At 38.7% G+C, this 13,504-nt stretch overlaps 1 protein-coding gene across 1 annotated transcript; it reads right to left on the bottom strand.

The window, feature by feature from the left end:
* Positions 1 to 961: 961 nt before the first annotated feature.
* LOC119477123 (sphingosine-1-phosphate phosphatase 1-like) lies at positions 962 to 9,239 on the bottom strand. The gene is made up of 3 exons (XM_037751002.1): positions 8,227 to 9,239; positions 4,034 to 4,123; positions 962 to 3,001 (listed from the first exon to the last, which is right to left on the bottom strand). Exons 1-3 carry the CDS (start codon positions 8,905 to 8,907, stop codon positions 2,450 to 2,452), a joined length of 1,323 nt encoding a protein of 440 aa, XP_037606930.1. The 5' UTR covers positions 8,908 to 9,239; the 3' UTR covers positions 962 to 2,449.
* Between the last annotated feature and the right edge of the window lie 4,265 nt (positions 9,240 to 13,504).

Here is a 13,504-nt window from a genome sequence, read left to right as displayed (position 1 = left end):
GAGCCACATCTGGACAACCACTGTGTTAAAAACCAACAAAAAGTGGGCATTGGCCTATAAAAAGAGGCTATTAATGGTTGTGGGTACCTGGGTGTAGCCCAGAGAGCTTGAAGATACTTGAAAGGCTTTAAAATAGAGCTTGAATAATACCTCATTAAAAACAACTATGTAAAAAAAAAAAAAATTCCATTATGGAAAAAGTTGTTCAGTTATGCTTAGTTAAATTTTTGCTGAGTATTATTTGAAATACTGACATCAACAGCTTAAATCTTTCATTAGCTGCTAAATGCATAATGGTGAAAGCTTGCACAACAGTCAGGCCACGTGCTGACCTCTGCATTCTTTTGATTTAGATGCTAAAAACAGCCATCACCCAGAGTTCGAGATGATATGAGAGCAGCTCAAAGGAGACCACTGATTGGGCTGGATGTACGCTTTGGTTACAAATCAGATAAAGACCTAATACTTTATCTCTGTTGGTCAAAGGTTAAGCATGAACCCACTGAGCTATTTCGACGCAGGAAGTAGAACACATGACACTACACTGCTTATACTGCATGCCTTCCCTCACTGCTGACAAAACAAAAATGCAGTTATTCTGGATTTGTGTTCTTTGTGTTGAATTGCCTCGCTGAAACAAATGTTTATCAAATATGACATAACCAGTACTTGACATTTTCTATTATCATCTTGTTAGTAGGCCAACTTTCAAAGTTCCTGTTACATTTATTTGTAATTATTGATTTCTTCAGATCTGATATTGTTTTAGAGAAAATCTCATGTCAGCAAACTGACTGCTGTTAATGAAACTGACATTATCTGTATATATAACATCCATTTTCACAGTACTCAAAAGCAGAATACACACTAGTCTAAAATCTCACATGCACTGATTGAGTGATTGTTCCTTGCAAGAAAGACTCTTTTCGAGCAATCCTGAAAATAAAACGCATTCAAAATGTTTTTCTTTTCTTTTTTGGAATATTTTATTCTCCTTGTTGTTTCCATATTTTTTTTCTCCAAAGGATACAGTCCTTGCATAACAGAAAAAAAAAAGATGTGGGAATGGATGTTAATAATAGGCCTATACATATTTCACGAGTACTTAAAAGGTATAAATGCTCAGGCATGAATATTAGAGCAAATCATTACTGGGACATTACAACAGCAAATAAGCAATTAAAACATTCAAACAAGTGCTAGGATCAGTGTTTTTATATACCGTAGTTTGAAATGCCGCCTAAATATATATTCTTAGAAATCAAGTATGAATAATATACATTATATTGATTTTTTTTTTTCTAGAGCAACAATTAAGCTCAAGTTAGTTACGATGGCAAAATACTTTATCAAAAATATCTGTTATTTTATTTAGATGTTTTCAAATGATTATTCAGAGCACTTAACTCACACTTGGACCAAAATTACAAATGTTTTTGAAACAAGCACAGACATGTACAAAAAGGAGGAGATGAGATAATGCCGACTATGATAAATGTAGAAAACTCTTGATACAACAGACCTGCTCTTCCAGTCTTTCAGATTTAAATAGATATTGTGTAACTAACCAGACACTTTGTGAGCTTAAATACTTCTAGTATTTTGCTGCTTCCAGGCTGATTTGATGTAAGCACAGCAACTAATGAGAAGTGAAGTGACTTCACACGTTACTGATTCATGGTTTGGTTTATTCTTAAGAGCATGGGATTCTCCAATAACATGTTATTATTTATTTTGATCAATGATGTAAATGTACAACAGATTCCATTATTCATTATTGAATGCAAGCATCGTTACAGTACATCTGATACAAGTGGATCTTAAAAGGATAAGGCTGGTGATGTTCTATATTGTTGTCATTGTCAACAAATCCCAAGAAAAAGGCCAAAACCAACACTGCTTTGGTCCGTCTCTTAATACTTTCCAACTTCCTCCAGTCTGTGGCTCTGGGCCCCGAAGCCCGTTGGTTCCTCCTGACGATGTAAATCTTTTAAAATGGGTCACAAATAAATACTTTCTTTTTTTTTTTTTAAAGGCTAAATTATTTCCCAGGCAATTGACAGTCAAACAGGAGTAAATACTGTATTTGTTGTGGACTATTTTCAGCTGCGGATTGATACACTTTTGGTGCATTTACAGTGTGAGAATGGTGTGTGTGGGATCAACTCAGTATAAACTACAGTGCCCATGTTCATCATGAAGGAACATGTCACCCAGTGCAACAGTGTGACTCATTGATGTGTTTGTAATATTTTTTTTAGACAACGATGGAGCTCTATGTCACAGAGGAATACCGACAATACGAAAAATACAGAATATCACCATATTTATTCTTTAAAGCAGTTTCTGTGGTGCAGAAACAGAGCCTTAGCAGCGTGTTTTCAAGTGCTCTTTGCCTTCACCATGTAGGTGAATATGTCAGCAGTAAATGACAGTTTACACACAACACTCAGGCAAGGTTTAAGATCCTAAAGAGGAGAGGCGACACACAGACACAACTAAAACCAACGACGCTGTAGACGATGTAACGGTACGGCAGCTCTACTTTCATGTGCTGCCTCGCCTGTCTCACATCATCTGACGGCAGCCCGAACAGTCGACACAAGAACGGAATAGTCACTGCTTTCATAACCATTCTCGTGACGAGGATGACGCCGACTCCGATGACGAAGCGCAGCAGAGAGAGAACCACCAAACTAGTGCTGATCGGTGGTAAAGTTAGAGGAAGTGAGGACAGTGGTGGATCCAGCATCAGCCCCAGCTGATAGTTTACATGGGTAGCGATGGCGGCTCCCGCCCCGGTGCCCAGAGCCTGAGCTGTATCGCCCCGAGAGGTGCTCCAGGAATCCAGAGAGAAAGCCACAAGTCCTAGGCTCACATGTGACACGATAATCACGAGTGGAGCGAAGCGGTTCATCATGTAGAAGCTGTCGATCTTGTCCAAAATTGGCTGGAAACAGGCTAAAATAAGCAGGGTGTACAGGAAGCCAGTGATTACCTCCTGCAACACAGGGGCATAAATCATTGTAAGCCATGCGTATTCCCTATGAAAGCCAATATGTTTTACTCATATTTGCACTCTACAAAAATACTTATAAAGCCCATTTATGATTGGCAGACTTAAGATGAGAAGTTACAATCTAAATATATTTGGACATTCTTTACATCAGTAATGCACAAAGAGTCCGAGCTCTTTTAGCATCAGTTTATTTATCATCAAATAAACAAAAGAAATCAGGTGAGCTGCTGACTTATAAACAGGGGTTACTGTTGTACAGCAGACATAAACAATATCTACGCGGCCACCAAATCTAATCTAACCTTATCTACTGGCTTTGATTTGTTTATTGGCTCTGCTTAATGTTTCCGTTTGGTTGTATGCCTCTGCCAACTAGTCAAGTTGCAGTTTACATCCATGTCTCTCCAAAAATGTCATCACTTCATCATTTAATCCTATTAGACATTTGTGTGAAATTGTCATAATTAGCATATGAATTCTTGAGGTATGGCCTAAAACATGTTTTGTGAGGCCACAGTGACCTTGACCTTTTACCACCAATTTCTAATCAGTTCATCCTTTAGTCCAAGTGGACGTCTGTGCCAGATGTAATACAATTCCCTCCAGGTGTTCCTGAGATATCGTGTTCACAAGAATGGGACGGACGTGAGGTCATAGTGACCTTCGACCACCAAAATCTAATCAGTTCATCCTTGAGTCCTAGTGGACGTTTGTGCCAAATTTAAAGAAATTCCCTCAAGGTGTTCCTGAGACATCGCATGCATTTATTTTAGAATATGTATTAAAAAAAAGAAATAACCTGTCCACCTACAGAAATGTAAAATATGCACAGGTTATTTGTAAAGAGAACATTTTTGACCAAGCTGAGTTAGACCTCATTGAGTTACCATTCTGGACTATAGGTGTCAGTGGAGGCAAAGTGTCCAGGTGGAGCAGCATCACTTTATATTCTCTAGTTAATTCATATTTCAGAGAGGGATTATTTATTTCATATTATTTATTAAATATACTTACCAGAACAGAATGCATTCCCATGTAGACTCTGCTTACACAGACCAGGACACTCCAGCTGAGAGCCACAGAAAAGCCAAAGAGGAAGGGGTACTAGGAGAGAGAGCATAAAAACATGGAATAAGAAACAACAACATTAATATTAGAAAGGTGGCTGAAGATGAACCATCAAAAAATACAAAAAATACAGATCACAGTTTAAAGAGCTTCTTCAGTGGGCTCACGAACCCAGTTAGCCCACTAAAACAGTTTAACTGTCAATGAAAATAATCATTAGTTGCAGCCCTAATCGGCTCTGTGAGGTTGTACTTAGGCACGGTGGTGCTTTGAGATGAATGCTAGTGTCAGCATGCTAAAATGCTCCCAATGACAATGTTAACATGCTGCTGTTAAGCTGGTATAATGTTTACCATGTGCACCATCTAAATTTAGCATGTTAGCATGCTGACATTTGTTAATTAGCACTAAACACAAAGTGCAGCTGAAGCTGATGGGAATGTTATTAGTTAACCAAAGTATTAATTGGACCAATTCAAAAGTTTGACCTGATGATGGCTCCAGATAAAACGGTACAGGATCACCAAAGTGATTACAGTTCATCAGTTCATCCTGAGGTGGCATGCACATCTGTAGCAAATTAAATGGCAATCCATCCAATAGTTGTTGAGACATTTTTACAAAACCACAAATGTCAACTTCATGGTGACGCTAGAGGTAAAAGTAAAGGGGCTAACCTAACACGTTGAATCTTCCTCCATTTCCTGGAAGCGGTTTATGGACTGCATCTTATCTTTTGTAACCTTTTGTAACCTGAACTGTCAGTGAACTTGACGACACCAAGAGTTCAGGCAGTTTGGCAAACTGCCTGAACTCTTGGTGGGATTTTAAGGTTGGGATTTGATAGAATTTTATCCAATTCAAATCCCTGAGTGAATCATTTTAGGTTTAGTGTTCAACTTTTGAAGAAACTAAGGTTATTAATGACAGCAACTCAAAAGACTGGAGAGGAGGTTCTTGCCTCACAAATGATCTTAGAGCAGAGAGTGCAGAGGGCACACAAACCCAACATCAGCCAAGTTTTTCTTTGGCTTTACTCATGGAATTAACAGCCCTATCATTAGGTGGGAAACTTCTATTGCTTTGACCTCTCTGATCCGGCTGATCTAATCTCTCTCTTAACATCCCAGCAGTAAAGTAACCCTCTCCAATCCCAATTCTCTGTCCTTCATCTTAACCAGAAAAGACTCTCACAGGAACACGTGTTCTTTCAACCTTGACTGTCTTACTCTGTTCATTTGCACTGCTGTCCATTAGATCAAAAGGTTTATTGAAACTGAATTTGATACTTTCACTTCCCTTGAATCACATTCACCAGTTCCTTCTCTCTGTCTGTGTGTCTCACAATGTAGAACAGTGAGTCTTTGTTTATCTAAAAAGATACCTTTTGACTCCTCACCGGCACACCTGTGACACGCCCTGTCATTTGTTAACCGCCTGTTTAAACAGAGGAATGTTTGTGGTCTGTGCAACAAGGATTAACAGCTATTTAAAAAGGCAGTTTGTTCTTTTGGCCAGAATGACCCACTAGCCCTGCTTTGCAGTGGGGGGGCCGTGGAGAAAAATGTCATGTGGAGCTTTTAATAAGTTATTAAGTCAGGTGCCGTGTGCGTTTCTTAAACTCTGGTCCTTTAATTTAGATTTGACCTGAAACAAACACATACACTGAAAGAAGTATGATGTGAAAAGAGATTGCAAAGTTCTCAACATTTGAAACTATGGCTCACTGAATGTTTGGGACTTCCCTAACATCCCTGCGGGTTATCAAAACATAATCATATCCTGTGGATCAGGGCTAGAACACTGAATTCTAATGTAACGTGAAGAAGGAGAATAACACTGGTGTAGCATTGAGATATTTGTTCATTTAGATGAATAAGTTTGCAGCCTAGTTGTCTTGTCTGTAATAATAACACCAGTTCCACACTGTGTATTACCTCAGAGCTGGGTTAACACTGTAGCGGGGCTACAAATGAGTTATGGGCCCTTTTTAACCCCCCATTTCCTCTCACTGTCTGTGCATTGTGTATATATCCTGTTGCATTTAACATAATGTACCCATTAGATGAGCTGGAATACTCCCCTGGTGTGCAGTGTCTTGGTTACTGTGTGTAATTAAACATGAATAAGCGCCATGTAAGCATAATAAAAACTGAAAAGGCCATACAAGACAGGACATAATGGTTAATAATGGAGGAGACACCTCACCATTTCAGCTAATGGTTTCCAAGGTGGCGCTAACATAATAAAATATTTTCACATTTTAGGAATTAAAACACTTATCTTCAGAGAAGAGGAGCAGAGGTGCTATCCATGTATTTTATGAGTGTGATTATTGTTTAGGCGGTCGAATTTGATAGGATAGGAAATGAACAAGGGTCTGGGTGGCTTACCAACTCGGCTGAACAATTTCCTGAAGGACATCCTGTTGTTTATATTGTGTTTCAGTACTCCAAGCAACGTAAGATTATTTTTCCAACAACACAATTTCTCAAATCCCAAGTTGACATATTCAAATTGATTGTTGTTTTGTCCAAGCAGGAGTCCAAATCCTAAAGATATTGATTTGGTATCATATAATAGTAGACAAAGAAAAGCAGAAAGCAATGCGTCTTGCGTGTTTTGGATTGAAAAATGAGTAATTGGTTATCAAAACAGTTTCTGTAAATCAATTAATCAATTAATCAACTAAATAATTTCAGCTCTAAACTTTCCAATTTATCAAATTATAACAAACTACTTGCCAAACTGTGAACATGTTGCCTTTAGGAGCCCCTGAGGTAGTTGTCCCCTTTGCCCTTGTTGGCAACCCAGCCTTGGGCATGTCTACTTCTGCACACAAGCTGCACATTTCCACATACACACTGCACAGCCTCTGGTTGCAGCAACTGCACTGAAACGCTTTGTTTGCATGCTATCGGCTCTAACGCTGCAACGATTAACCGATTAATCAATTAGTTTTCAACTATTAAATTAATCGCCAACTATTTTGATAATCAATTAATAGGTTTGAGTAATTTTTTAAGGGAAAAAAAGGAAAAAGTTCTCTGATTCCAGCTTCTTAAATGTGAATATTTGCTGGTTTCTTTACTCCTCTGTGAAAGTAAACTGAATATCTTTGAGTTGTGGACAAAACAAGACATTTGAGGACATCATCTTGGGCTTTGAGAAACATTGATCGACATTTTCTGACATTTTATAGACCAAACAACTGATCGATTAATCAAGAAAAAGATCAACAGGTTAATTGACAATGAAAATAATCATTAGTTGCAGCCCTGATGAGCTCTGTGAGGTTGTACTTATACACTGCACAGCCTCTGGTTGCAGCAACTGCATTGAAACACTTTGTTTTCACCTGTATTTGACAATTACAAAGACAGCCTACTATCACCTGAAGAATAGCAAGAATTAGAGGACTGATGTCTCAGCAGGATTTGGAAAAATTAGTCCATGCATTTATCTTCAGCCGACTTGACTACTGTAACAGCGTCTTTACTGGTCTTCCTAAAAAAATGGATCAGACAGCTGCAGCTGATTCAGAACCTGCTGCTGCTAGAGTCCTCACTAAGACCAAGAAAGTGGATCATATCAGTCCAGTTCTGAGGTCTCTACACTGGCTCCCTGTCTCAGAGAATTGATTTAAAAATACTGCTGCTGGTTTACAAAGCACTACATGGTTTAGGGCCAAAAGTACATTTCTGATCTTCTGCTATGTAATGAACCATCCAGACCTCTCAGGTCATCTGGATCAGGTCTGCTTAGTGTCCCCAGAGTCAGAACTAAACCTGCAGGACCGCTCCAACTCTGAGTTCTTTTAAATCAAAGCTTAAAACTTTCCTGTTTGCTGCCTTTTATTAAACCAGATAATGATCTTATACTGCACTACAGCTTTTACTCTTGTGTGTTATATTCTATTTTAGCTTCTATCCTAGCTTTTATTTTTAGCTTCTTTTTATTTTCCAATCTTTAATGTTTTCATAACTGTTTTAATTATGTCTTAATGTTCTTTTGCACTTTGTCGCAATGTTCTTGAATGTTTATGTAAAAGCGCTTTGAATTGCCCTGTTGCTGAAATGTGCTCAAATAAAGCTGCCTTGCCTTTCAGGGGCTCTGTGCGTTTAAAACAATGTGCTCACCTGCCACCGTCCATAAGTCAGCATGAAGAGACAGAAGGGTATGGCTGTCCCCGTCATGGCGTGCGTAGACGGCATGCTGTACTCGGAGTTGTAGAAGACCTCCACCTTCACCACGGGAGGGGAGGCTGGCCGGGACCAGCGGACCATGTCCTTGGTGGACTGTCCCACGAAGAGGTTCCAGGCCCAGACCACGATGAGTCTCCGGCTGACCAGGGCGTCGATGTTCCAGAAGAGGAACGGGAAGAAGACGATGAAGAACATCTCGTTGCCCAGCTCGGTGCCAAACGTGAACAGGTAGAAGAGGAACTTGTTGTGGATCAGGAACTCTTGACCCACGTCTCCGGTCAGGGAGTTTCTCCGGAGGGGTTTTGCTCTAGCGGTGTCGGCGGCGACATCAGCTGCTGCTGCACCGGTGATGTCCTCCTGCATCCCGTTAACCTGCGATGTGCTCCCATCCCCGGCTGCTCCATTACCAACACTAACATCCGAGCTCGGCTGCACCCTCTTCCTCAGTCCGGGATACTCCGGCTCCGGCTCTCCTCCGCTCTTCTCCGGCTTCGTCGTCGGCCTAACCGGAAATGTCCCTTTAACGCCGCATGCGTTTTGAAACCTCGCTACATGGCGCGGATCCTGCAGATATTTACACATCTGGACAAAAGTCTTTACAAAGTCGGTCGCCATGACTTTAAAAATAACTGTTTGTGTTGTTTAAAAATGCTCAAAACATGGAGTTCATGTTCATCGAGTGAGCTTTACAGGAGAAGTGGTGTCATTCCTCTTAATAACACATAAAAACAACAGTGATTTGAGCAGCTAACGGAGCAGTTACCGGGTTTCAAAACACAGACCTCCGGCGTGGACGGCAGCATCCAAAGTCCGTAACAGTTAACCATTACTAACGTCGAGGTGTTTCCTATAATTCAACTAACTGCGTCAGGCCGTTATTCACTGTTCACTCTCCTTCTTCTTCTTCTGCTTCTTCTTCGGCAGTTGAATTAGCGGCAGACTCGACGCCACAACGGCGCGCTGCTGCCCTCCACAGGTCATCTATAGAACTCTGTTCAGAAGGTGCAGCAGTTTAACCCAAAAGCATCCCCTCACCAGCCCGTGCATTGATCACATGCACGGACCAATAGCCTGTGGCTTGGCGCATGACCGGTCTTCACATGATCAGATAGTGCTGTTATTCAAATCACCTTCTGCGCAGATCGCAAGCCTCATTTGTCCTCCAACTCAGCTCAGTATCAGTGTTGCACCTTTCCGGACTCTTTTCTATTTATTATTGATATGGTCTTTCCTGTGCGTCCATGAGAAAGTGAGTATTTGTTATAGTTGTCTATTGTTTAGTAACTGCATCGTTATAATAATTCTAAAGTCACCTGTATCATGTCATAATACTCATACTCGTTTGTCTATAAGAGTTTGAATGATAAGTTGTGTGTTTCTGTGTCAACATCATTTACAGTTTTTCTCAATTGTTTACACACAAATACTGGTACTTGACACACAATGACCACAACATGTAACTCATGCACCAACCCCCTGAACCAATTCTGCTAAACTACAAGCACAATTCCTGCTTTACACTCAAGTTGCAGTTCTAAAACACACTTTTTTCAAAACACTACACACAATTCTCTGCATTTGGCACAATTTTCATGAAGAAAATCTCGTTTTCACAAGGAACACACTGTTATTCAAAATTCTAAAGTCAATTGCCCTACTATGCACACTGACTCATCACATGGGCAAACACCTGTCACACAGTGTTACAATTAGCAATCAGTTGATGCTTTTCATGGCTGGATTTGACATGCTAAGCGATATTTCCCCCGCTGCTTGGCCAGGGCAAACATTGCTTGTGATGTGGATGAGGTGCTGTGGCCAGACCGAAACAGAAGAGAGGATGCAGCATAGTTTTTTTTCTCGTTTTTTTTTATTGTAACTGTATACAGTAAATTCTTCTGTTGTTTTGTATGTAGACCACTGTATGTGCAACTTTGTGTTGGTTGGGATGTACACTGTGTACATTGTTTTTGTGGGGAAAATAAAATATATTTGTTACCGTGTATTTGTGTGTTCTGAGTATAAAAACAATATTCTAAAATATTTTACAACACACTTATGTATGTACTGTCTGTAGTAAGTGTAACACTGAACAAAAAAAAGGCCTAAGTCATCATGATGAATGGAGAAGTGTTTTCCATTCATCATAGTGTTTTACATTGAGCACATCAGTGTTCAACTGGTTCTTATAAATGTCTATTCATATGATGGTTTGTGTGTGTCATTTGAAAACAAAATACCATTTTGAGAAGAAATAACATTGTTTTGAATGTAAAGTTTCATTTTGCAGGAGAATTGAGGGGTTTTGCCCATTGTGTGTGTGTTTTTTGATTTGTGTGTAGAGTTCTGAGAGTATGAGGCATGCTTTCAGAAAATGTGTGTAAACAATCGAGAAAAACTGTAAGAGAGAGCAGCGCAGTGAACGGGCATATGCGGGCGTCATTAAGGGACCGTCGCACAATTCATCATATCACCCTCTGTGTGCACTCTGCTCACTGAACTGCATGAGAGCCTGAGTCTGTTATTTGTTGACGCTCCCTTATAGTTGAGAAGGCTGTGTTCTCCTCCTTTTTACTCCCGTTTAAACTGTTTAGCTTGCATTGTATTTCATACAATACTGTTTGTTTATTATTACTTCATGTTACTAATACCTGCTCATGTTTTCTATTTTATTTTCTGTATTTAGTAACCACTATCCACACTATTCACAAAAGGATTTAAAAACCATCTTCAATCAATAAATGAGTGGTATCTCAAAGAGAGTGTGTGTGACCTGGACTAATTGATACATCGTCATCATATTCATGTTCTTACCGGACAACCTGTGGAGATTGTAAATGACATTCATAGAACCATCATCTAAAGGTTCATTCACTCAGCATCACTAAGGTCACAAGTTTGGTATCCATTACACCAACGCCTATTTTACAACCTCCATTGTGTTGTTTATATCTTCTTCTTCTTCTTCTTCTTCAACTTTCTCCACTTCAACCCTGATAAAACAGACATTCTTTTAATAGGACCAGACAATTTTGCTACAGCAGTTCATCAGTTTATTGGCCCACTTCAATCCAATATCAGTCCTACAGCTAAAAAATCTTGGTATCATCTTTGACCAGAATATGACTTTTACTAAACTTGTCCAGATCTGCTTTCTCCAGATAAGAAACATTGCAAAAATCAGATGCATCTTGTCATCCACGGATCTTGAAGATGAGGGAATGAACCATTGAATATGTCATAGCAATAAGAAAACTTTGTAGAGACAGGGCAATCTATATCCTTTCATGTTTTTTTGTTTTGTTTTAATGTTCTATGTGTATGTTGTCTTTCTGTGATGGAAAAACAATAAAAATAAAGTATAAAAAAAAGTCCTGCATTCAAAATGTATTATTTTATTGGATTCTTATGAACATAGGGTAGTTTAAGATATAACAATGCATTGCATTTTATAAACTGATCATGTTTTGAATGTACGTTAACATCTTAATCCACAAAGTAACTAGTAACTATAGGTGTCACATAAAAGTAATGGAATAAAAATGTACAATATTTATATTTTGAAATGTAGAGGAGTAACTAAGTATAAAGTTGCATAAAATGGAAATAATCATGTTAAGTACCAACACCTCAAAATTGTAGCCTTAAGTACAGTAGGCCTACTTGGAAATGTTCTTAGTCATTTTCCGAAGTAGTCCAATTATATTTTAGAAATTCCAGATACCATAGATTGAAGCTATATTAATACACACATATTTCCTGACATAATTACAAATATTTTCCAGTAACATTTTTAAAAACCTTTTGCCACATATTATTAGTTATGAGTGGTGAACACAGGAACTTTAAGCCCACATCAAATACAAGCCTATCCAGGGACATGGTCTGATAGAAATCCTATATACTACATTGCATCGGTTGCACTTTAATTAAGTGTAATAATGCCTACATATATTGTCACTGTCAAATAAATAAATAAATCTCAGAATCGATATCCATATCAAAAGCAAAAACAAAATTGAAGTTCATACAAAAATAGAAATTAATTTCCAGGTCAGTGCATACAGCTCTGAGAAGCCAGAGACAATACGACCAGAATAACACCGGAAATCAGCAGGTTTTCTTTCAAAATAAAAGCATCCAATTTAATGTGTTTCTTTTATGTGACTATTATGTAATACTTGAACATGATGTATCTGAAGACCGATCTACATTTAACAGGTTAAGATCCACCTGAAGTGTAGACCAACATAGCTAAAGCCTTACATGTGTTACAAGTACCATTTAGCTCAGATTCCACATTAAATAATTGTATTTACACTGAAAAATGCCACATTCGGCAGTGAGACTTTTACTTTTATTTTTTTTATACTTTATTTTTTCCCTTTTTTTTCAAGGTTGTTTTCAGACATGCAATTTACAGTTCGTAATTACAATAGTTTATAAACCAATTTTTAAGTAGATGTGCTTATAGACACACTCATTAAGGTCACTAGAGAAAACAACTTCAACATTAAAAATTGAAATCAAATTAAAGGGACTGTTTGTAACTTTCAGAAATGCTTGTTAACAGCGACACCTGTGGCCGTTAAGTCGACGAAAGTCAGCATCGGGTTCGCGCTTGTGCTCGCTCCAAATAGACATTAACGAGCATCGATCACAACAGTGAGGCGACACACGTCAGCTAAATCCACAATATCACTCTATATTTCACCTGCTTGGCAGTAATGTTATCTGACCAGACGAAGGTCTCTCCATGAATCACTGCTGATCCTAGTGTTGGCTTTTCCTGCTTCAGCCTCCCGACCGCGGTCGGAGGGAACAGGGGAGACACGGGCTTCACTAGATATAACTTTGCGGTTTTGGTGCTTCCGTGTAGTTTGTATTGGAGTCTGAGTCTGAACAGCGTAGTCACACGCTTGCGCGCATGGGACACCGGCCCAGTAGATTTATATGTGTAAAAAGTTAAAAACAGTCCCTTTAAGAAAATAAATAATAATAATAATAATGATAAAAAGAAAGAATAAAGTTAAAAAAACAAAAAAAAACACACATAACAAAAAAATAAATAAAATAACAGTACAAAAATACGAGAGTAATAATAAATTAAATCAACAAATAAGTTAATAGAAAATATATAGTAATATGATTTACATGGGCACAGACTTTTATTTGTAGAACCTCAGTCCGGAAGTACGTCATAACTCTGGTG

This window comes from Sebastes umbrosus, chromosome 18 (assembly GCF_015220745.1).
Source record: "Sebastes umbrosus isolate fSebUmb1 chromosome 18, fSebUmb1.pri, whole genome shotgun sequence".
NCBI lineage: Eukaryota > Metazoa > Chordata > Actinopteri > Perciformes > Sebastidae > Sebastes > Sebastes umbrosus.
Note: the sequence above shows the minus strand (reverse complement) of the source record. Positions and strands in the feature narration are given on the sequence as shown.

Coding starts and splice junctions, on each gene's coding strand:
- LOC119477123 (XM_037751002.1), bottom strand. CDS start 8,907: ATGGCGACCGACTTTGTAAAGACTTTTGTCCAGATGTGTAAATATCTG. Junction 4,124..8,226: donor TGACTTATGGACGGTGGCAG/GTGAGCACATTG, acceptor TCTCTCTCCTAG/TACCCCTTCCTCTTTGGCTT. Junction 3,002..4,033: donor TGGGAATGCATTCTGTTCTG/GTAAGTATATTT, acceptor CCTGTGTTGCAG/GAGGTAATCACTGGCTTCCT.